Below are 21,857 nucleotides of genomic sequence, written 5' to 3'. Positions count from 1 at the left end.
TGTTAGGTTCGATGGAATGCTATAACATTAGGAAAGATAATCTGAAGGATTTTATGAGTAGTTGGTCGGTAAGGATAACTAGAAACACTTGGAGTGACATTTGGATATTGGCATCGTCCATGCTAGTTTGGCATTTGTGGAAGGAGAGAAACAAAAGGTTTTTTTCAGGGGAAAGAGATGAAGGCATCAACTCTAATTGGGAAGATTGAGAACACAATTTGTGATGTTGCCAACTCCAATCAAAAGACCAAAAAAATCTACGCTCTTAACTCCCAGGATGAGGAGATCCAGAAAGTCTGGAACCTGGATTAAAACCGCTTGCATATATATCTCCTAATCCTAGAAGTCGTAGGAAGGACGTGAAGTGGAAGCCCCTTAATAAAGGCCATTTTAAGTTGAACTTTGACGAAGCATCTAAAGGTAATTTGGGTTTGGTAGGAGCGGATTGCATTATCAAGGACAAGGAGGGTAAATGTGTATGGGATTTGGCAAGGAACGTGGGAATGACCTCCAACAACGAGGTTGAATTAGAGGCATTAGCCAGTGGCCTCACTCTTTGTCTTAATAAAGGCATTAAAATTATTGATATCGAAGGAGATTTGATGCTATGTGTTAATGCCATAAGGAGGGAAGACACCCTAAGTTGGAAATTGGAGAAATGGGTCTCTTTGATAAAAAACTTGCTATGAGAACTCCACTCGTTCTCGATCTCTCATATTTATAAGGAAGCGAACAAACCGACGGACCGACTAGCTAATATTGGAGCGTCGTTAGACCATAAAGAGGAAATATGGTCTAAGTCGGATCTTGATGAAGAACTAGCGGTATTGATTATAAATGATAGGTCGATGGATTAGTTTTGCAAGGCGAGTCTAGTTTACATAGATTCCTCCTTGTATTCATCTTTTCCTCAATTAGGAAGAGGTAGTGCCAATGCTCGAGATGGAAAGGAGAGATTTTCTCATAGAGAATCTGCAAGTAGCAGATATGGTAGGATTTGGTGTCGGCCTTTTGGGAAGATCAAAGCCACCCCTCATAGGTTATAAGCCGATGTGTGAAGGTGATTATGCAACACAGATATGGCGCCAAATGTGCGATTTGGAGTGAACTGCTCTGGTCCGACGGGAGGGGAGGATGAACAAATAAGGAGGCTGTTCGATCTCAAGGAGGACTATTTGCTGCCAGTAGTAAAAAATGTGGTGGGAGAAGGCTTCTAGAAGGGCAATCACAAACATGATGGGGCGGTGTTGGAACAATTCTTCAAGATGATTATGCAAGCGACAGGTAGAAGCAATAAGGTGGTGAGAGTGGCAGATAGACTCTTGTAGGAACGATACAAGGAGGCTGTGTGTATAGCCATAAAGTCTCTTTCCTCTAACCCAAATAAGGGGATGCTAGTTGATATATTTGATGTAGAGGCTGTAGGGAAGGGGAAGAAGATGGTTGAAGCCTTGAAGTCTTTTAGGGAGGGTATCTTGGAATTTGACAAAAATCCCTTTGCTAACTTCATTAGTGTAAATGGAGATTTGCTCTCCGTTGCCCAGATTGCTAGGGGTAATCTTCTTAGTGAGGGGATTATTGAAATATAATTAAAATAAAATTTAACTTAATAAAAACTAACTTTTAAATGAAGAAAGGAAACAAGAATTAGAATAGATTAAACAACAAGATAGAATATCTTAATAAAATAAGATAAATTAAATAATATTCTTATCAAAAGAAAATAATAATAAAAGATAAGTTTTTAATTCAAAATATAATTATTCTACAATAATTAAAACTTTAATATGACAAATAATTATAAGTTAAATTACTTTTGATAACTTTTAATTATTTATAATTTATAAAATACATAAATAATTAAAATTAATTCTTAAAGAAGAAGAATAACTATTAGAATAAAGCTAATTCTTTCTTTTAAAACATTTTCTTAAATAAATTTGAGAAAATAAATAGAATATTTAATAAAAGAAATAATGTTAAAATATATTCTTATTAAAAAAATAATAATAAAAAATAGATTTTTCTTTTATACATATTCTTTTTCTAATTAATAATATTAAAATATATATTTTTTAATTTTTAATTTTTATCATATTTTTAAAAATTGATATAAATGTAAACCCTTCTTTAATTTTAAATCATTAAATTATCCATTTCATATAAAAAAACCCTTCTAACATACTGATTATTAATCAAATAATCATCTCTCTACATAATTTAAAATAATAACAATAAATTAATTTTGAAATATATTATATAATAAAAACTAATAACTATACAATACTCATTCATATAGTCCCTGAAACAAAGCTCAACCACCTTGCATGAAAATCATATCGGCATTCTGTCTTCCCAAGCTCTGTTTTATGTTCCTGCACGTACTACCACTGTCAAATTCATTTTTTTTTCATTTTGATTTCTCGTCAGTTGTTGAGCAACCATGTTCGGGGGGTTTGGAGGCAGCACCGGCACACCTGCATTTTTCACACCAGCTACAGCATTCTCACTTAGTAATCCTTTGTCACCCACTACTTTTGGATTTGGGACGCCATCATCAATATCTGCCTCTTCTCCATCACCATTCGCTTCCTCTTCCAGACCCCCTCCTTTGTTTGGTTCAGCATTACCATCATCGCAGCCTGGCTTTTCTTCATCCAATGCCAATACTATGCTTGGACAACCTCCTCCTTTATTTGGCCAACCCACTGCCAATGCAGCTCAATCTCAATATGGACACACTACTCAACCAACATTTGGACAACTGGCACCTACAGTACCGCAATTCACTAACATATCTCAGATGGCACCCATTGAACCTTCGCCATTCTGTCTGCCTGATAAAGATATCCAGGTATGGAAACCTTCAATATGAAGGTAATAGGATAAAGGTTACTTGTTTTACAAATCGCTTGCGGTGTGATTCTGGGTTCGTCATATGAGTGTTTGAAGGCATAGGTTAATTATATTTATTTTCAAAACTTAATAATGGTGTGCTCCTGGGATTTGTCCATTGAAAGTTTAATATTCTTGACCTTTTAGGTCCAAACCATCTCCAGTGGACTCAAAATTACCTTTCGGTGCACCTCTCTTCAGTAGACACAATTTTTTTTACTTTTCATGACCACCTTCTGGATGCACCTCCATTAAACTCAAAAATTTGGATCTTTTGAGTCCAACCCATTTTCAGGGGACTTAAAATTCACAGACCTTTCGAATCTACTTTCTTAACCATCTTCAATGGGCTGCAAGCTTTGTGAATTTAAAATTCTCCCACAATGATCCTAGAAGCACATTTGAATTCAATGGTATGGGTTGTTTCCTAGGTCACACCAATTGGCCAGATGCGAACCTCTTCGTAGAAACCTAATAGCGAACATCCATTTCCTTCCATCTACCTTATACATTGTTCAAGTTTTATACTCAATTTCCTTCGAAGTCTGGCAGTAATCTAACCTTGCGCAGTCAATTACACGCGGAGTGTTGAGTTGCAAAATTTAAAAAAAAAATCACGATAGAATTTGGAGTATGACCAGAAAGGTTCATGTTTGTATATATTTGTTTATTCATTATTTTATGAGGAAATATTCTTGCAAATTTCAAGTCTGATCAGCTCTTTCATACCACTATGGGACGAGTTCCTTTTTCCTTCTAGTCTTTTTGAAGGTAGACAAATAATTTGAAATTAAAATTTTTTCAGGCAATTTTGGATTCATATAAACGCGAGCAGGAGAACTCGGGTTACGGTTTCGAGGTACTTTTTACCTGAAAGTTATTAGGATGGATAAGTATAACCATTTGTTAATTACAGATAGAAACCAAGCAGGAAATTCTGTTTTTATACTTCAAAATTTCCTATATTGAGAATTTTAAATCCATCTAAAACAGCCTGCTCAATAATTTTGAATTCATACCAGTCCTAATAATTAAGATGAATAGCCGGTTAAATACCAAGCTATAATTATGGATCCCCATTTGCATATAATTAAAGAGAGAATATTTCAAAATTAAAAGGCCTTTTTAAAGCCTTCAAACAAGAATGTGGCGGATTTTCCTATTTTAGAATGTCATAATCTCTCTCAAGCACTTGCCCTGTAGTTTGAAATCACGGCAAGGTAATCTTTTTTGCACAAGATTTCTGCAAATGCATAATCAAATGTATTGTTTTTCAAGCACTGATTGTTGTTAATTAAAGTGGGTCTTTGCTCATGATTTCCTTAGACTGGTTTTTATATGCACATGTATTGTGATTTTCATTCTTTGTAATTATGTTGCAGCATTTAATGTTTAGTGTGATTGATCCATCTATGCGTGTCAAGCCAGTTGGTGTATCTGATGTAAGATCATCACAAATTCTTTTCATTCATTGCTTTTGTTTTATTGATTTATCTGATGTATTTTATGTAATAATGCAAAATATTAGACAGAACGAGGGAAATATTTTTTTTTTATTTCCACTTTGAGTGTATAGATTATTCTGCCCAGGTAATGTGGAGAGAAGCAATGGATAAAATTGAGGGTATGGACAGTCCTGATCGAGAAAGAATATGGCCAGAACTTGTTCGAGGTTTCAAAGATCTTTCAAATAGGTTGAAGGTAAGACATTTTATGTTAGCAGACCAAAAGATATAATTATAAATACCAGTCGCTCATAGTAGTTCGTATGTTTTGAATATCTGATAAGTAGAAGTTGCATCAAGTAGCTTTTAGGAATTGCCATGAAAAGTAATTTTATGCATCAAAAGGATACTTGTGTCTGCATAAGTGTTTGATTGCATGCTTACAAATACGCACAAGGGCAGAAAGAACTGTGCACATCAGAAGCAAATTAAAAAATTCAGAAGATTTGTTTTCACAAAGGTTGCCCAATTCTTACACAATTTTTAATATGACAATCTATCGTACAGTGTAAATCATATCCCATAATTGTTTATGTATTCAATAAAAGTATTAATCTAAAAAATAGTGCCTAGTTTTTATGCAAAAATGGTCCTGTTCTACACATTGTGATCAATTACAACAAGCTGTATCATACTTTGTCTGTGTTCTATGGGGATGTGTCCCTGGGGTTCAGGTGACTTCCCATGGGGCTGGGTGATATCCTTGTCATCCCCGATGTTCCAGAGACTTGAAGGCTTAGTGTTAAATTTGAACCAGAATAAATAGATAGCAGAAAACTAAACTTATGAACAACACAAACACAAGAACTTTATCCTGGGAAAACCCTCCACCTGAGGGTGAAAAACCCAGCCCACTCAAAAACGAATTTTATTATATCTCTGAAAATGAATACAACTATTGATAGTTTCAGGTTACTATCAATCACACTAAGATAGGTTTGATTCTCTACAACTCAATCATGACAATGAAGCCAAATGATACATCTCATATACATTCTGTGAAATTTCATAAGTCTGAAAACTCTGAACATAGAAAACATATAATATTACTGATCTGACAGACTTCATACACAATACTCTCAACTTGCTACAAGACAAAATGAGAAGCCAGCAATATAACTATCCATCTGCTAAAGAAGAAGACCCACGAAAATAGAAGAGAGATGAATATAAAGAATCTAATAGCAAGTGAAGAGACTCCACGATGGTAGAGGAAGAGTCACTGACAGCCACATAGACATCTCATCGACAGCCACCAAAGCAATCATATAAACAAAGAAGAATATCGAAAGGAAAACAGAAGCCAACGAAACGATGCAAGATAGATAAAGGTAACTGAAGCCACGAAATAAATAAGAGAGGATGGAGAGGAGAATAGATGTGCATCTTGAATCTCTATCGCAGCTATAACTTCAACACTTAGAAGGAATGTCCCCTTTTTCAAATTGGACTGCCTGCTTTATTTGGTGTATATAACTAAAAAGGCAAGTTTGTAAGGAAAAAAATGCAAAAACCCCTAAAATTTGGAAGGATGGAGGATTGCCATTGGAAATTCATAACATTGTAAATTCTTATTAAATTTCTGCTGCTTTTAGTTTGTTTACGTTGTTTTAATAGCTTGTCCCATTGCCATCCCTTGCCATTTGTGAACTGCATTCCCTTTTTCCCTTATTTGCCTAACTTAGAAACTCAGATAATGGATAACCACTATCCTTAGTCTACATTCACCAGCTTATGAATCAGCTTCCATAGTTAAGTGTAGTGTAAGGGATTTGCTAGCAGTTTTATTAAATGAAGACTTATAGTTAAATAGGTAGGTTTGGTTCATCGAATAATGTGAGTTTGTGAAACTAAACTGTAAATCTTGGTTGATTTGGAAGGGTTAGTATCTTTGATGACCTGTCACATGATTATTCAAGACGTGATATCATAGGATTGAAGGTAGGACTGTTCCAGCCATTTTTAAGTGTTTGAAATCATACATAGTTTATACTATTCTTAACCTTGCATTTATTGAGTTTTGGTCTTAGAAGATTCAAATAGGAGATATGCTCCTAGTGGATTATTAAGTGTTTGAAATTGTAAATAGTTTATAGTTTATACTAATTCTTCACCTTTCTTTTATTGAGTTTTGGGCTTCGAAGACTCCATAAGGAGATATGATCCTGGTGGATTATTCAAAAAATACTCCAATTATGTGGCCAAGTTCATTCTCATGGCCTATGGTGCTGTTTACTCATGTCTCATGGTCTATAATACCCCAAAACACTCTTTTGAGATTCCTGGTATCTCCAAGATCATCCATCCATCCATCTCTGTTAGATGCTGCACACACTTTCCTAGTGTTCAAGATGACATAATGTCATCCAAGTGTTCACCAAACCCTATGCAAACTTCATCATCAGCTTTTTCAAAGTTCTACCTACCTACAATGGAACTGTTAAGGTTGCCTCACAACATGTGGTACCTGTTGGTCTCACAGTTATACTGAGGGGGAGGAGGGTGAATCAGCATATCTCTCTTCTACTAAATTCAATTTTTAACAACTTTAACCAAAACTAGATTTATGTGCAATGAAACCAATAATGCAAATCACAAATAAATATGATATGAAAGTTTATATTATAATGTCTTTTTACAATTTTAGAGGCACCATCCCCTCATTCAATTTGTGAGCACCAACTCACTAGAGGCACCAACCCCTCATTCAGTTAGAGGCGCCAACCTCTCATTCAGTTAGAGGCACCAACCTCTCAAATCTGCTATAAGTCTGATTACAAATCTGTCTTAAAGTCTGCTCCAGGTCTGATCACAAATTTGCTTTAATTCTTCTTCAATTCTGCCATAAATTAAGCATATTAGTCTCTTCTAGAATCTGCACCAATTTCTTCTTCAGTTTTTCTTTGAATTGTTCATTAAATCTTCACCCTATGTTCTTCTCCATTTACTATATTGGAGTCTTCTATATCTTCCTTAAGTCTGAAATGAATCAGATCAAAGAAGTTTTTTTTTCTTTATACTTTCACCCTCTTCCCTCTTCAATTCAACCCACACACAATGAACATTATATATCTTCCCAGCAAAAATGATTCCTATATAGACATATCCTTTCAAAAATATTTCATTTCAAAACTAATCGCACCATTTCTATTAACTATTCGCTTGCCTTATTTTAATCGGTGCATTGAAACATTAATTAATACCATTCTAATTTCAAATTGCTGACTTGTATTTTAGATCACGTCTCCTCCTTTACAAAAGTTCACAGTCTTTGAGAATAATTATATTTTAATGATCAACTAACTAATTATTAATCGACTGTTTATGAGGAGGATCTGTCATAGGTTAATATATGTGAATCGGTTATTAAGTCTCTGATTTTGTTCAAAACAAATTGCCACACCGTGCACATATGAGAATCAATCACACCCAGCATTACATACAAGGATCACAATATTATTCTAATCTTAAAGGCTGACTTGTCTTCAAAACACATTGCTATCTGTTCGATTTGCCAAGTATCAAATCGTGACACTCCATTCGATCTGCTCCACATATCTTTATCTCAATGCTTGTGTAGCACGAATGATGATCATGATGATCACTGCTTGCATAGGAGACATATTGACATCAATGACAATATTTCAACAATCTCCCCCTTTGCCATTGATGGCAACCTCAACCTCTTGATAATGTTTGCCATTCAATGCTCCCCCTTAGTCCAATGCTTCTACTTGCTCCAATTCTCCCCCTTACTAGTCTTCCCCCCCTTACTCCTTAGAAGGATAGGGTAATACCCCTAATTTTTGTCTAAGAAACTCAAAGGTTTCTCTTGGTAGAGGTTTTGTAAATATATCTGCTATTTGTTCTTTGGTAGGTACATACTCCATCTTCTCTTGATGTTCAACAACTTGTTCCCTTGGGAAATGATATTTGAAGGGAATGTGTTTTGTCCTTGAGTGCATCACCGAATTTGGAAATGTTGATGGCACTTGGGTTATCACACAATATAGATATTGGGTGATCATATTCCACTTTGAGATCCTTTAAAGTTTGGAGCATCCAAAGTATTTGAGTACAACATGAGGCTGCTGCTATGTACTCAGCTTCAGCAGTAGATAGGGATATAGAGGCTTTTTTCGTACTCAACCATGAAATAAGACTATTGCCTAGAAAGAAGGCATTGCCACTGGTACTTTTCTTTTCATCCACGTTGTCTGCCCAATCAACATCTGTATATGTTCTTAGGGTGAAGTCTTTACTCCTTGGATACCATAATCCATATTCCAAAGTCTCTTTCAAGTATTTGAAGATTCTTTTCACTGCTTGAACATGTGTTTCCTTGGGGGCTGCTTGAAATCTTGCCACAATTCCAACTGCTTGCATAATATCTAGCCTTTAGGCTGTTAGACAGAGTAAACTTCCTATCATTGATTGGTAGAGACTTCGATTTGCTTCAAGAGAGTGATCATTGTTACTTAATTTACATCCTATAACCATGGGTGTACTTACTGGATTGCATTCTTCCATCCTAAACCTTTTCAACATTTCCTTAGCATATTTTGTTTGTGAAATAAAAATTCCATTCTGAAATTGAGAAACTTGTAGCCCTAAGAAAAAAGATAATTCACCCAACAAGGACATTTCAAATTCTTGTTGCATCCTTTAAGCAAAGTCTTGAAACATTTCCTTTTTACTCCCTCCAAAGATGATATTATCTACATACACCACTACAATCAATTGATGTTCATCCTCAATCTTGAAAATAAAGATTGCTATCTGCTACTTCTCGCTTGAAACCTTGATCTTGCAAATATTTGTCCAATCTAGAGTACCAAGCTCGTACTCTAGGGGCTTGTTTTAACCCAAAAAGAGCCTTCTTTAATTTACATACATAGTCTTTGTTTTCTAATAGATCAAAACCTTTTGGCTATTCAATATAAACCTCTTCTTCTAGGTGCCCATTCAAAAAAGCTGATTTGACATCCATTTGGTACACTTTGAAATTTTTGTAGCAAGCATATGCTAGAAACATCCTAATAGCCTCTAGCCATGCAATTGGGGCAAATGTGTCTTCAAAATCAACTCCTTCCACTTGTGCATATCCTTTGCATACCAACCTTGCTTTATTTCTTACAACTTGACTATCTTCATTCAATTTGTTTTTGAAAATCCATTTTGTACCTAGCACATTTTTATCCTTGGGTCTTGGGACTGTTGAGACATGGACCCGACTCGAACCTAGGACCTTCCATACGCTGCTGGAGTGCTCTACCACTGAGCTATTGGCCCCTCTTGGACTAGTCCATCGTCAGTCCGGGTGTGGCTTATTTCCAACACCAACACCCCCCCTTAAGCCACACCTCTCGTGTGTTTGGGGCTCCTAGCTTGGACTTGGCTTTGATACCATGTTGAGACATGGGCCAGCTAGGACTCGAACCTAGGACCTTCCATACTCTGATGGAGTGCTCTACCACTGAGCTACTGGCCCCTCTTGGACTAGTCCATAGTCGGTCCGGGTGTGGCTTATTTCCAACACCAACAGGGACAAGTTCCCAAGTTTCATTCTTCTCTATTTGGTTTAGTTCTTCCTCCATGGCTTCTACTCAATTTGTGTTTTGGCTGGCTTCCTTAAAATCTTTAGGTTCAATCATGGAAAGTAAGGCCATGTGATTTGGTGTGGTTGCCAATCTTCTCCTTGTTTGAATCTCTGTATTCATATCACCAATAACCAACTCTTCTGGATGGTTTCTTTGAACAAATTTTGAAGGGGTTTTGGATGCCTTCAATGGTGTAGAAGTTTTCTCATTTCCATCTTCCTCTTCTTCTTTGCAACTTTCTTCCTCTTTAATGTCCATTTCTTGATTAATCTCTTTGTGACTAAGATTATCATCAAAATGAACATTCCTGCTTTCAACCACCTTATGGAGTCTATTATTGTAACATCTGAAAGCTTTACTTTGTGATGAATACCCAAGAAACACTCCATCTACTCTTGTGTCAAATTTCCGTAGGTTCTCTTCATCCCTTCATATGTAGCATTTCCTGCCAAATACTTTGAAGTAATTAACTGTAGGAGCCCTTCCTTTCTATAATTCATATGGAGTCTTATCATGATTCACCCTGATTTGTGCTCTGTTTAGGATGTATATGCCTGTATGCACTGCTTCTTTCCAAAATGAATTTGATAACTTTGATTCATTGAGCATGGTTCTTGACATATCTTGTACGGACTTGTTTTTTCTTTCCACAACTCCATTTTGTTGTGGTGTTCTAGCTGCCAAGACTTGTCTCTTAATCCCATGTTTCTCACAAAATTCTTTTGAGGTGAACTCACCCCCTCTATCTGATCGTAAACACTTTATTCTTAGTCCTGTCTCATTTTCAACAAGGGCCTTAAATATCTTATTTTTTATAGTGCCTCTGATTTTTCTTTTAGAAAAGTGACCCAAGTAAATCTAGGATAATCATCTATTAGTAACATGAAGTACCTTTCACCATAAATTCTTTTGGTGCGAGTTGTTCCACATAAATCTGTACGAATGAGCTTAAAGGCTTGGATGATGAAAACTAATTGGACTTGTAAGAGACCCTTGTCTGCTTTCCAAGTTGGCAATGATTACAAGTAGTATTTGAAGGCTTTGAGATAATTGGCATATCTTTGACAGCTTGTGACTTGCTGATTTTGACAAGATTGTCAAAATTGAGGTGTCCCATCTTTCTGTGCCATAGCCAACCTCCGTCTTCTTTTGTCATAAGACATTTCTTCTCCTTGCTTTCATTTAAAATGTACAAGTTGTTGGATCTGCCTGGTTTAGCAACAATTTTCCCTTTCTTTTTGATTTGACATCTTTAAGCATGAAATAAGAGGGAATGACCTTGATCACATAGCTGGCTTACACTTAAAAGGTTATGTTTCAAACCTTTGACATGCAAAACATTGTCTATTTTGGTCTTTCCATTATCAAAGCTTATGGTTCCTTTGCCCATAATGGTTGTTGTAACATTATCTCCAAAACTCACAGTTCCACCATCTATGGTTTTGAGTTCGATAAACTTTCTTTTGTCACCCGTCATATGCCATGAAATCCACTGTCCACATACCATTGTTCCCTATCATCTTGGGCATGTAATGCAGTTTTTATCAACAGTGACCTTTCCTCTTAACTTCTTTTTCTTCCACTCCTTTGCATTGTTCTCTTTTTGAGCAATAAAAGTCTTCTTTACATTATCATGTTTTGGAGTATTTGTAAAGATGGTTCTACAAAAATGTGCTATGTGTCCATAATTGTTACACCTATAGCATTCAACATTGTATTGTAAAGGAGAAAAATAATTGTAGTTCCTATCAACCTTCTTGGTGATATTCCCATTTTTGTTCCAAGTAGAATTTATTAGGTGAGTTTTACAATTTACAACTTTGTGACCAAAATGTTTACAAGTAAAGCAAAAAGTGGCAAAGTTATTTCAGCTCCCATTTATGTGGTTATGTCTTGGATGAAATACCTTCTTATGTCTCTTCTTGGAAATATTGATTGGATTTTGATGACTCTTCTTAGCTTCTTCATTCTTCACAGACTTTATCATAACCTCAACAAACATTTCTGCTTCTTCTGATTTTTTAGATGATTCTCCCTTTTTGCTACTTTCTCCTTTGGTAGAGCCCTTGAGTGCATCAACATAGCTTTTTGATCTTTCTTCAAATCCTAGCCCTGTTTTGATAGATGTTGATCTTTGACTGTTAATAATACCATCCAAAAGTTCTGAACTTTTCTCATACTTGAGATTAGTTTTCAGTTTGAGGGATGTTTTTTCCCATTCATCTTTTAAAGAGACTACTTAAGCCTCAAGTTTACTGCAAGATTCTTCCTTTGCCCTTAATTGAGACCTTATCTCTTCTTCCACTTTCTTTGTCTCATCAATCTGAAATTTCAAGTTGCTGATCTGCTTTTCTGTTTCTTCAAGTGTTTTAGTTTTTGTACATTCTTCTTGGAATAGATGCTTGTATTTCTGGACCTTCTTCCTTAGTTTCTCTATTTTATCTATGGCTCAATAGAGCTCCTCTGCAAAGCTGTCTTCATTATCACTTTTAACATTTGGCTTGACACCTTCCTCTTCATGTAAGAGATCCCTTTTGTCACCATCTTTTGGAATAGTCTCTTTTGTTTCAAATGCCATAAATAACATTTCCTCCTTGTAGTTATCCCAATCACTCATCAGATGAGCTATTGTCTCTATATGCATAGAGACTCTTTTTGTCGTCAATATTTCTTTTCTTATTCTTTCCATACTTTTTATTGAATTTACTCTCTTTTCTGGAGTAAGACTCTTCATCATTAGTACTGTCACTGTCTTTTAGATATTGTAAATGTAATTCAAATTTATGTTCAAAATCTGAAGTTGTAAGAATTTAGATATTCTTTTACTTTCTTATTGAATTACTTCAATGCTTAAGGAATATATTTAATCTTTTGTTGTTTTTATTGACTGTTCCTTCTTATATTGCAGATTGCTGTAGATAACATTTATTGATTTCGATATTTACTACAGCATCCTTCATGGCAAATATATAGGCATAGCCTTGAAAGATCAAGGCATGCCTTGACCGGACATGTCTCTTGACATGTCCGATCAAGACATGTCTTGATCAATCCAAGAGAGGTGCCTTTTCATTAAGAAAAAGTAAAAACCGATAACTATTGGTTTATATAAATGTCAATACATAAAGAATAATAACCGATTCCAATCGGTTTATGTCTAATGCTGTTTCAATCATAATCATAACCGATAACAAATCGGTTTATTTCCAATGCAATTTAATTATCATTTTAACCGATAACCAATCGGTTTATTCTTAATGCTATTAATGATAATCGATACCAAACATGGTAAGTGTAATTCGATTATGTAAATCAAATAGAGGACCGGTATAAGAGCAAAAGCAAGTTTATAAGATAACTTATTATAGTTATCATATGACAACTATAATAGATATACAGATCCGATCACATTCACAGCATAAGAAATATAACTGAAATCTCTGCATAAGAAATACGATCATATCTCGATCGATAATAGATTAGAAATACTTGAAACATGAAATGCATATAAAGATGATTATAACAAGTTCAATCACTCATGATGTCTACCATTAGCTTGTAGTCTTATCGATAGAATAGATGATTGAATGAGAGATGAATGAAGTCTCTCATTCAATCATTTATCTTACCGAAGCTACATAGTCTCAACAGATATGGGCAATTTTTAATGAAATGTCCAACCTTTGCACACTTGAGCATTTAAAGGATAATTTCCCTTTATTCTTTATTCTCATTTTTTGGACAATAAAGGCTTCCTCTTGGTTTGTATCTTCATTGGAGTTTTTGCTTGATGAAGATTCCTTGTTGCTTTGAATGCTGATTTCCTTGTTGATGAATCTCCTTTTCTAGTTCCCATTTCATAGGCTATAAGAGTTCCATGTAGCTCATCCAAAGTTAGCTTATCCAATTCATTTCTTCTATTTCTGATACTTTAGGATCAAATCTATCAGGAAGCAATCTTAGTATTTTTTGAAATACTACTTCATCGTCTATTTCCTCTCCTAGACCTCATCTTGTATTGACTATTTCATCAACTCGAAGAAATAATGCTGCAATGTTCTCCTCATCCATCACTTTGAGGCCTTTAAATTCTTTTCTATGGCTTTGAAGTTTTGCCTTTTTCACCTTAGTGTCTCCCTCATAGATTTTTTTCAATTTATCCCAAACATCCTTTGCTGATTCACAATGCATTACTTTTAGTAGTTCTGGTTCGCTTAGTCCACACAAAATCACATTTTTTGCTTTCACATTATTCTCATATGCTTTCTTCCCTACTGCAATCTAAAGGGGGATTTGCAGCTTTATATCCATTCAAAACTGCTTGCCAAACATCATACCCCAAAGAGCTTATAAAGGTTTCCATTCTCAAACTCCAAAATGCATAATTAGTTCCATCAAACAATGGAGCTTTGCTTGAAGAAAGTCCATTAGATTTAGCCATGATCTTCCTTTTAGTTGGTTAGACTAGTTTGAAAGGCTGACTTTGATACCAATTGTTGGTCCCACAGTGTTATATTGAGAGGGGGGAGGGGGGAGGGGGGTGGGTGGTGAATCAGTATAACTCTCTTCTACTAAATTCAATTTTTAACAACTTTAACCACAAATAACTATGATATGAAAGTTTATATTATAATGTCTTTTTACTATTTTAGAGGCACCAACCCCTCATTCAATTTGTGAGCACCAACTCACTAGAGGCACCGACTCCTCATTTAGTTAGAGGCACCAACCTCTCATTCAGTTAGAGGCACCAACCTCTCAAATATGCTATAAGTCTGATTACAAATCTGTCTTAAGGTCTGCTCCAGGTATGATCACAAATTTGCTTTAATTCTTTTTCAATTCTGCCATAAAATAAACATATTACTCTCTTTTAGAATCTGCTCCAATTTCTGATCTTAATGGTTGACTTGTCTTCAAAACACATTGCTATCTGTTTGATTTGCCAAGTATCAAATCGTGACACTCCATTCAATCTGGTCCACATATCTTGATCTCAATGCTTGTGTAGCACAAATGATGATCATGATGATCACTGCTTGCATAGGAGACATATTGACATCAATGACAATAATTCAAGATTATCATCAATTGCCAACTAGGTACAGGGAAGTGATTAGAAGCTAGATTCAGTTGTTACATTTTGGTTTCAGTCACCAACAATCAGAAGGTGAAAAATCACATGGAAGATTAACCATTTCAATTTCCATAATGCTTGTGTAGCTACATCCATATCATCATATGTGATAGGCTAAGAATAGTATTAACTTAGGTGTAGCTATTGGAAGATAAACAAACATATATCTCCCTCGAGAGTATGGTATGTATAGAATGCACCAATTAACAAAATTTACTATTAGATAATTCTAATATTCCAATATCTTTCCTATGCATCTTTCGGTGACTAATGCTTATCTCCAATTCATTATTTATATTATTCTACACACATAAAATGTTTGGATTCTGTTTTTTTTGGGCTGGGGGGGAGGGGAGAGGAATAAAAATAATATTAAGAAATACTTAAATATAGATATCACAATAAACAATAGAAGAAGAATCCACAAGGGATCCCTACAGAACCAGCTAGCTAAATACAAAAAAGAGCCACAGCTCCAGTAAAACATCACCATCAACAACCTCAGTCTTCTTAAAAATCCCTCTGGTCCTCATAAAGAATCTGAAGAAGTAGATGAGATTTATCCTTATCCAAATCTATCCAATTTTCCACCTTCCAACCATGCACTTCTTTTGAGGTCTACTTAGTTAAGCAATCAGCTGCTCTGTTCCATTCCTGGAAATATAACAAAGGATATAATATCAAACTTCATTGCCAAACAAATAATCGGCTTAGCTTCTCAAGTTAACTTCTAGGTGGATTCTTAAAAATTCCCACTATTTGGAAGGGAGACTAGAATCATAGTTAGTCTCACATATTATCTTTATCCAACACATTGCATAAGCTCTTTCAAGAGTGAAGAGAATAGCCCAAGCTTCCATCTAAATATTAGAGTTCCCATGTAAGAAGAAAATTAAAACTAAACAAAGTCTATGTTGTCATGACAAATACTACCAATCCCTATCAAACCCGGCTTGCCCCTTGAGGACCCATCCATATTGATTTTAAGGAAATCACATGGAGGAGGAGACCAGTTACCTGAACGGTTCACTTTCCTAGGTTTATGAACTCTACAACCTGTTGATGTGTGTTTTATGCACATAACATTTCACAATAAAATACCAAGATAATTTACCCTCTCTTGAACAAAATCACCTCAGGTGCTAAGAATGAGAACAACTAAAATGATTCCAAGGTTTCTACATGTCAGGTCTCGACGAGTGGGTAACTCAATGGTCGATGTGGATTGTTGTGTTCACTTGGGGACTTACACAAAATGTTTGGATTATCTTCTTCGATCATGAAGATGTGGAAAAGGTGTACTGGCAACTTAAGATTTATGAATGAAGCTCTGGACTTACTTCTTACTAAAAAATGGGCAAAAGGAATAGGGTTCAGGAAATCTATTCTAAGTCTAGAATGTAGGAAATGATGAATAAATCTAGTGGAATCAAACTAGGCGAGGTCTCACAAACAGGTATTGACACAAGCTTAGTGCAATCGTCTAAGGTATACTTAAATATTTTCAGGCTATCACCATCAAACATTGACACCATCCAAGTTGATGCTTTCTAAGGGACGCGTAATAGTTGAAGTTAAGCTTACTCAAATCTCTAGTTGACCACACAAGGTGCACTTACCAGCGGCAAGAGGCTAGTGGTATGGATTAAGGATTCCACACAAATATATTCAACAAATCTTTCACTCAATCTAACATACAAGAAAAATAAATTCTAATCTAACTTGGAGGAATTGAGAACTATGAATGCAAACACAACACTTGAAGAGAAAAATCACCAACAATTGAACAATGATTATGATTCAAATAGCTGCAACATATACCAAAAATTCTACAAAAACTCTCTCTTACAAATGAGAGACAAGGAGGCATATATAGAGTCTCTTACAAAATGGATGGCCAAGATTGGTACAAGATCAATGGCCAAGATCATGCCAACAAAACCCTAGAATTGCCCTAATTAGGGTTTACATAAAAAATGGCGCCACCTACATATGGCCCAATAAAAAGATACCTATTCATCAAATAAGGAATCTTCTAGAAGATTCCTCTCTGCATCTCTCTCTCTCTCCTAGCATACTCCAAGAATCTAGCCAATACTGAATCTAACTCCTCCATGGAAATGCTAGGCAAGGTATCTTGCTGTAAATCAATCACGTTCAGTGAATTCGAGCAAGCATCCAAAGTGTTCTCCCAATCTGGCATAAGCTTCTGCGAACTATGAACATGAATCAACAAAGAGACCAAGTCGTTTATCTGACTCTTCTTCAAAGAGTCCAACTGACAAACATACATAAATTTCATCTTGTATCTTAATTCGGCTAAGTGTAAACCACTAGCATCACTAACATCAACACCCAATAATTCCTCAATTGAGGCAAGGATCCTCATCTGAATGTCCTGAATCAATCCCTCCATCTCCATACAACTCGACTGGGCATTCTCATAAGTTGATCTCTTCACGACTAATGAACAATACTAGCCATGGAAATCGTATCTGTCTCCACTGTGCACAATGTTCTCGTTGACCAAGGTGGAATTGGGAATCCTCTTCAAAGCTTGGAGGCGTGTAATAGTCTTCTCTTGGATAGGCCAGAATTCTTCCCAAACTCCCTCCAAATACTAGATTCTAAATACGAGCCTTGTTGTCCTATCATATGCATGTACAAACTGAGTAAGGAAATCATCTGCCTGCTTTCTTGTACTCAATCCACTTTTCCACCTCCGAGAGTGTATCTCTCGCTGCCTCATAGTGTGAATGTATTCCATGGTCAACTGCAATAGGGGAAATAAGGGTGGGATTTTCACGCCTTATCTCTGCAATATACTCTCTAAGTTTGATATTCTCTTCTCTATACCTTTCTTTCTCCGCAATCTCTCTATCTAACCTTGCGTCGATTTCTCTGAGGTTTTCACCAACCTCCTGAAATTCTTGCTCTCTGGATGTATGACCAAGGGCAACTGAAGTGATCTAGAAATGCATAGGAGTAGCAATGTCCGTTGTCACGCCTGCAATAGGAACAACAATCCGCGCAATCCATATTCCTGTCTCATCTCTAACTATGTGCGACAAAATCTCTGCTTTCTTGGGTTCCTTCTCCTTAGCACTCCTAGCTAGGTAGTCATCAATGTTATCAATAGGCTGTACCTCTATCATTTTCTTACTTTTCTCCATACTTCTCATCAGCCAATCAGGAATAGCAGCCATCTCCATGCCATCATCGAGGCACATTTCTCGATCAAGTCCTCTCAATGCCGAGGTAACATCATCATCATCAGGATTATTCCTGTTCAAATCGTATATCTCATTTCCCAAACTAACTTCCAAACGGACAGTAGGGGATCTCGACTGATCATCATTCTCATTTGGAGGTGTAGATGTTGATGTGGCATGTAACTCTTGAATATTCCCTGGTAGTATCACTGTGTTGGAACACTGCTGGGTTTCCTTGTTCTATTCTGTTTCTTCAATCACTTTAATTGATGAGACACTGAGAGGTGGTGAAGGAGTGATAGGTGGAGGAATGATAGTCTTCTGTTTCTTCTTCATCTCCTCAATCTTCTTCCCTCTGGCTTTGACTTCTCCTGATGTGTTCTTCCTTCTCTTGGGAGCTTGACTCTCTTTGTCTGCATGAATCCTGACTTCACTGATAGTCCTTTGATCATCCTCAGAAGTAGACTCTTCCAGCTTCATCCTTTCATAAGTGAAAGGAACACCCATATCAACTAATTTATTCATCTATATAATGCACGGGAGAAACCCAAGACCTCTCTCATCAATACATTTAGGTCAATCTCTTCTGACTCTGACCAATTAGACAAAAGGATTGCCTTCTTCATTTCACTCTCATACTGTGGATGCGTATGATCTCTGTCATCTAACACTTGATCAGGAATGAGGAAAAGTCCACACTTCCTCATGAAATCCACTGACATTCTAGACCACATTCTTCTCTTCACTGCTTGCTCGTCCATCAGGTTGGCCCAATAATCTTCTATGTCTACTTTGTGGATGAACTTCTCTCCCCTGATCCTTCCTACTTTCTTATCTGGATCAAATCTTTCTCTTTTCATAAATGTAGCAAATCGATAGAATGCAAGCTCCTCACTCGCAGTGCTAGCGGCTATGGCAGACTGGCAAACCTTTGATGTCTTCCCAACTGAAATAGGGAATGTCATGCCTGTCCTATGCTTCTCTCTTTTAATGGCATCAAACTCTAAAAGCTGTCTCACCACTTCCAATGAGATCATTTTGTCGGTCGGATACCTAGGAAGTCTGTAGGGTTCGGATTGAAACCCATGAATCCTAAGGTACGTGAAATTGGGAAACTGATTATACCACGATCCATATTTCTCTATTAGCTCTGTTGCCTCCTTGGACAATCTTTTGTGGATTCTGCCTTGCAGCATCTGCGTGATGTACATAGTGAATTCATCATTCACTCTCTTATAGTCTTCAATTCTATACATGCTCAGTTGGGGGTAGCATTCATGACTCTTGAATTGTCCTTGCCCATTCTCGACTTCACCTTTGCATAGAAATCCTTTGTATGAAACAAACCGTGCAAGCAGGTATACCAGGTAAGAAGTCATGGCGAATGACTTGGATCGCTCTACATTCCTTAGCTGAAAGTCTATATTGTCACTTATAATCTTAGAACAATTTACCAATGTCCCTCTAAGACAATCCTGGATGAAATAGAACATCCATTCATCGAATATTGCTCCCTGCGGCATCCCCATCACTCTGTTGAGTAGGAATATCAAGTCGCTATACTCCTCCTTGAAGTTTATGCACATGAGTGTCTTGGGAGCCTTGGAATGATGAGACCTAGGCTCAATCATCCACTCTTTGTTTATCATATTCTTGCATGCATCCATCTTCTTCGTGTATCTTTCTATATATTCATCCTTGGTCACATCCTTCATATCTGTTCCGCGTGGAATTCTGAACACCTTAGCAATAGCATCCTCAGCAAGGTAGGCAATAACAACGCCCTTAGGAGTCTTGATCATTTGCGTGAGCGGATCATAACATCGTGCACACTCTAGGATAAGCTCACTGCACTGTATGGACTGTGGAATTCCAGCGGCATGAAAAAAACCACTCTTCATAATGTTCGCATATGCTGGGGAAGGAACTTGATTTCCGACTCTGAACATTTGCTGTCGCATCTGGTTCATGTCCAGGAAATGCTCGTTTGTATTTGTGATCTCCTTCCATCTGGATGAAATCTTGAGCTCTAGATAGAATCTAGTCTCTAGCATCTTCAGTAGTTCTTTCCTTTCCTTAAATCTGGACTTCGACATCGTACCTATACGAAGCTTGAAGTTAGACTTAGGAAAATAAATAATGTTCTTGATAAAATTCTTGACTTTCTAAAGATTTAAGTTAATTAGAGCATAAAGTCAGGAAAATAGTCCACACTCTTGGTAGATTTCGACAATTAGATTCAAAATGTGACAACGTTAGGGCATGGAATCCCTCTATAAAATTCATTAACACCTCCTTATGCTTAGAAATTATGCAAACTAAAATGCAAAGGAGTATACCGGATCAGCGATGACTAAGGAAAGGTGTGAAAGGTTGTGTTTTAACTTTGCACACAAGGTATGTCTGAGGACACCTTCCGCAGTCAACAATGGAGGTCACAAATCTAAAGACAACTTGCAACTAATAAATTAACTTCAAAAAACATGTTGCAATCCTTAAAAAATGTGCACAAACTTGATAAAAATCAGTCTTGATGATGAAAATAATTAATTTTGGAAACATGGTTATGGCTGGTAAAAGATAAATTTCTGAGGACAAGCAGCCATTAACATAGTTGCAGACCTTAAGACAACCTTCGAATGGTCTGAAAATGATTCCAAAATGCCTCCAAATGTTCTCCAAATGTAAATCGCTAAAGTTGCAGCTGGTTGGGCAATAAAAGTTAAGTCTGAAAATTGAATGTACAACCAACAATGGAGGTCTAAATCTGAAGCAAACTCAGATCTGAAGCAAATGACAGCAATTAGGGAGGCAAAGGTGGCATCAAACATGCATGGAATCCACCAAAGTAAGCTCCAAGCACTTGCAAAATAAAAATCGAACTTTCCCAGCTATGGCACCATTTCTAAAAATTATGAAAATGTGTCTTCAATGTAGCTCGAATCTGCAACAATGGAGGTCTGGAATAGCAAGCAACAATGGAGAATAAAATCGCCAAAGCTCGCCATCCTCAACAAAATCGCCATCCTCAACAAAATCGCCAATTCCTACCAAAATCGCCAAACTTGGGAAAAATCGAAAAATCTGGAAATGATCTTCAATGGCAGCAATAGAAAGGATTGCCAAGCTGGAAAAAATGGAGGAAAGAAATCCTCACTCCAACACTTCACTTCAACACATTGCCAAAATTCGCCAATAAGAGAGAAAAATCACCTTTCATGGAGACACCTGCCAAAATATTCCTGGAGACTCCTCTCTTATACTTGCTTTTGCCTCTCGCTTTCACCACACAAGCAATGTGGGATAAAACACTTGCTTATATACTTGTTTGGCAAAACCAACTTGCTTCTAGAAGGGTAAAAAAATATTAAATTCTTATTGCAAGTTATTTAATTTTTGCTTTTAAAATTTTAAATAATCATTAATCATCATTTTAAAAACAATTAAAATGGGGCTGATTTATTAAATATTTCAATTTTAAGTCAAAATTGAGCCTCCAGGGGAAAAT

The 21,857-nt window shown here is 36.4% G+C and overlaps 1 protein-coding gene and 1 non-coding gene across 8 annotated transcripts in view; one reads left to right on the top strand and one right to left on the bottom strand.

The window, feature by feature from the left end:
• Positions 1 to 2,317: 2,317 nt before the first annotated feature.
• The window catches only part of LOC131038768 (nuclear pore complex protein NUP54), a 125,266-nt gene continuing 105,726 nt past the window's right edge, over positions 2,318 to 21,857 (top strand). For 3 of the 7 annotated variants that reach the window (XM_057971315.2, XM_057971312.2, XM_057971311.2), the window contains exons 1-4: positions 2,318 to 2,854; positions 3,701 to 3,754; positions 4,278 to 4,337; positions 4,486 to 4,596. In XM_057971315.2, the coding sequence (XP_057827298.2) occupies positions 2,444 to 2,854; positions 3,701 to 3,754; positions 4,278 to 4,337; positions 4,486 to 4,596 (636 nt within the window). In that variant the 5' untranslated portion in view covers positions 2,318 to 2,443. The remainder of the gene's footprint in view (positions 2,855 to 3,700; positions 3,755 to 4,277; positions 4,338 to 4,485; positions 4,597 to 21,857) is intronic. The other 4 variants (XM_057971317.2, XM_057971316.2, XM_057971313.2 and 1 more) reach the window with 3 other exon arrangements.
• On the bottom strand, positions 9,820 to 9,891 carry TRNAS-AGA (transfer RNA serine (anticodon AGA)). Its single transcript has one exon. It is a non-coding gene; the product is annotated as a tRNA-Ser (tRNA).

Source organism: Cryptomeria japonica, chromosome 3, assembly GCF_030272615.1.
Source record: "Cryptomeria japonica chromosome 3, Sugi_1.0, whole genome shotgun sequence".
NCBI classification, from domain to species: domain Eukaryota; kingdom Viridiplantae; phylum Streptophyta; class Pinopsida; order Cupressales; family Cupressaceae; genus Cryptomeria; species Cryptomeria japonica.
The sequence above is the reverse complement of the archived record's forward strand: the minus strand, read 5'-3'. Positions and strand labels throughout refer to the sequence as shown.